General features: G+C 38.5%; 1 protein-coding gene across 1 annotated transcript; it reads left to right on the forward strand.

The window, feature by feature from the left end:
• The first annotated feature begins 834 nt into the window (after window positions 1–834).
• On the forward strand, window positions 835–2,343 carry LOC126481377 (protein tipE-like). Its single transcript, XM_050105087.1, has one exon. It carries the CDS (start codon window positions 1,352–1,354, stop codon window positions 2,138–2,140), a length of 789 nt encoding a protein of 262 aa, XP_049961044.1. The 5' UTR covers window positions 835–1,351; the 3' UTR covers window positions 2,141–2,343.
• Window positions 2,344–2,836: the final 493 nt, after the last annotated feature.

The raw sequence follows: 2,836 nt of genomic DNA on the forward strand, positions 1-2,836 counted from the left end.
CTGAGTGTCTCCTCACTTTGAGTCTATGGAACCAACAATGTATCTGATCTAATCAAAATTTCTTTGAAAAATAGTACAAACCACGAATATAGTAGCAAGATTGAAAACAGTTTCTCCAAAGACTGCAGGGATTTACCATTGACTCAGAAGGGTATTGAGTGAGTACATATACAAAATTTGGTGACTGTTGTGGGAGCACATTAAATTTCTTGTAGAAACTGCTGTTCAAGCTAAATGCAGAGTTAAACAACTTTCTGCCGGCCAGCACCGCAATGCACTGTATTTCCGCACGACTTCTTAGTGTAAAACTAATTATGTGTAGCTTGAAATATCTTTGCAGTAAGCACCTAATAAGAATAAAAGGTTTAACTTCCTTTAGAAATAAAACTGCTGTCAAAAGATCGACATTGGGCATACTTTCAATGAGATATGTAACATTCATGAACTATAGGTGCTGTGTAACCATAATGTTATGTGAGAATTATGACATATATTGTAGCATGGATAGCTATTTTAAATGAGAAATAGTAATAAATATCTTCCATAGGAATACATCGGTATTGGGCATGGTTTTAAATGAGATTTGTAATGCTCATAAGCTATATATGCTGTGGAACTTGTTAACACATTGTTATATGCAAATTCTAACGTCTTTTGTAATGTGGATAGCCATTTTAAAATGAGAAATAGTAATAAATATCTTTCATACGAATAAGCTTTTTGCATCGATCCATCGTAGTGTGAATGAGCGGTGTGTACTGTTTTCGCAGAATCTTTGGTAGGAGTAAAGAGCAGAACATCTTTGCAACCGGTGTTGTTGTCTTTGTAATCGCGGACCGAAATTTGACAGTTGCTAGCTACCAGTAGAGTAGTGGCGATAGCGAAGAACTTACAACCTTGTTTCCTGTAGATTAGATTTCGCCATGTGTGTTAGGAAGATTTTTCAGAAAATGCTCATTTAATTCTGCGTCACTTTTGTTATTCCCATTTGTACGTAACAGCAGACGAACAAAGGTAACCTAAATTGTAGTAAACATAGAATTTTCACTACTTGATCCTTATTAATTTTCATCGACAGAATGTCTTCTTTGAAGTACTAGGCATTTACTTGTGGTGTCTAAGTGACTGTGAAAATGTCTCTCACTCAAACCGCTTCACCATCATTGTATTAGGGAACTTATGCTTACGTTATTTGATTCATAACACACATTCGTAAATCGAGCGTGAGCAACATAGCCCTACATAGATCCGATTGCTTTTATCTAAGCAACGGATTATATCACTCATCAGACTGAAGTCCAAATTTCTGTACGAACGTGTAAGAGTCCCTTGTGGACTCGAAAACGCTACAATGGACCCCGAAGAGGCGACAATGATAATGGGAGAAGAGGGCGGGGGTGGCGGCGGCGGCCTGGAACCAGCAGAAGAGATTCCGGAAGTAAAAACACTTTTGCAAAAGGCAAAGTTTTACACTTCGCTTTGCCTTGGTACCACAGCTGTTCTTTCAGTATTTGGCTTTCTGTTCCTAATTCCCTTTGTAGTAGATCCAGCAATATCCGCAATTGTGTCCGACTATGAATCTGAACCTGTAACGTGTGCAACTGTGGAACATGTTTATGCAGAAGGACTGCGTAATTGTTCTTGGGCATCTTGCCGTGAGGGCTGCACGACTGCGCCCGCTCGTTGTCATCAGATTCTTGTTAACTACAGCCGCGAGCCGTATGCAGCTGGCTCTGCCCGCAACTTCAGCCCACTTCCAAATTGGGATGTTGTTGGCACACGTTTCTTCATCAACACGGAAGGCTGTGGGTACCCGCCAAGTGTGAACTGTTCAGTTTTTGCCAAGAAATTCCGAGGTGATGGAGATGAAATGGCAGTGAAGCAACCATTCCCATGTTATTTCAGCCGCGCCTATCCAGAAATGGTTGTTGCCAGGTATGACTGGGATGAAAATCTGCGCCATCTAATCCTCGCCCTTGTAGTGCCAACACTATTGTTTGGGGTGGCTGTTGGCGTGCTTGCATACTGGTACTGCCCTGGTTGTCGTAGACTGTGTCACAAGCCCTACCGTGAGAAATACACACCCAAAGATGAAGATATGGAGGAAGACGATGACTTCTTTGATGAAGGAGCCTATTGACACACACAACTGTACAAATGTGTCCTCTCAAGCAGTATTATTGTGGATCTCAGTTTTAACAGTATTATGGTTCTATTTATCAGAGCATTTTAATTGTTGGTCATGCTGAAAATGGCAAAATAATTAATGTATTTACCACAGTCAGTATGAGATCTAGTCATCCTGAAAGTGTGTGCAATATACTATATGTCTAGTCATATGAAATAAGTATTGTTTTTTTTTTTTTTTTTTTTTTAAATCCATAAATATTTCATACATGTTTTGATTACTCTGTAATAATCTTGGAAGATGTTATAATGTAGATGAGAGTTTTCTTTCATATAATTAAAATTTGTTCCTGACTAATGGTTGTTTTCCACAACATTAGGTAAAAGTTTATCCCACTAGTTTGTGTAAGGTACCTGATCTTCGTATTGTAATTACTGTTTTTAAAATTAAAGTTAGGTGTGTTAGGCAGGACGTGGAACTTAGGCTGTTCGTAAATGCCACTAATGATGCCAGTTACATTTCAAGGTTGATTTGATGCAAATATTTTTCTCTCAACTATGAACTTTGAATATTTGACTGAGTAGGTTTAATTTTTAATCATTTACTTGCTTCTTATTCTACTGAGAAAGTTTAGTAAGCTAGGGAAGTATAAAAATTCTGCATAGTTGCGAGCTAGACCACACCACTTGAAGTGCCATACCAACTAAT

The sequence above is a fragment of the Schistocerca serialis genome, chromosome 5, assembly GCF_023864345.2.
Source record: "Schistocerca serialis cubense isolate TAMUIC-IGC-003099 chromosome 5, iqSchSeri2.2, whole genome shotgun sequence".
Taxonomy (NCBI): domain Eukaryota; kingdom Metazoa; phylum Arthropoda; class Insecta; order Orthoptera; family Acrididae; genus Schistocerca; species Schistocerca serialis.

What these genes read in the sequence shown, in the direction of transcription:
- LOC126481377 (XM_050105087.1), top strand. Translation starts at nt 1,352, where the DNA reads ATGGACCCCGAAGAGGCGACAATGATAATGGGAGAAGAGGGCGGGGGT.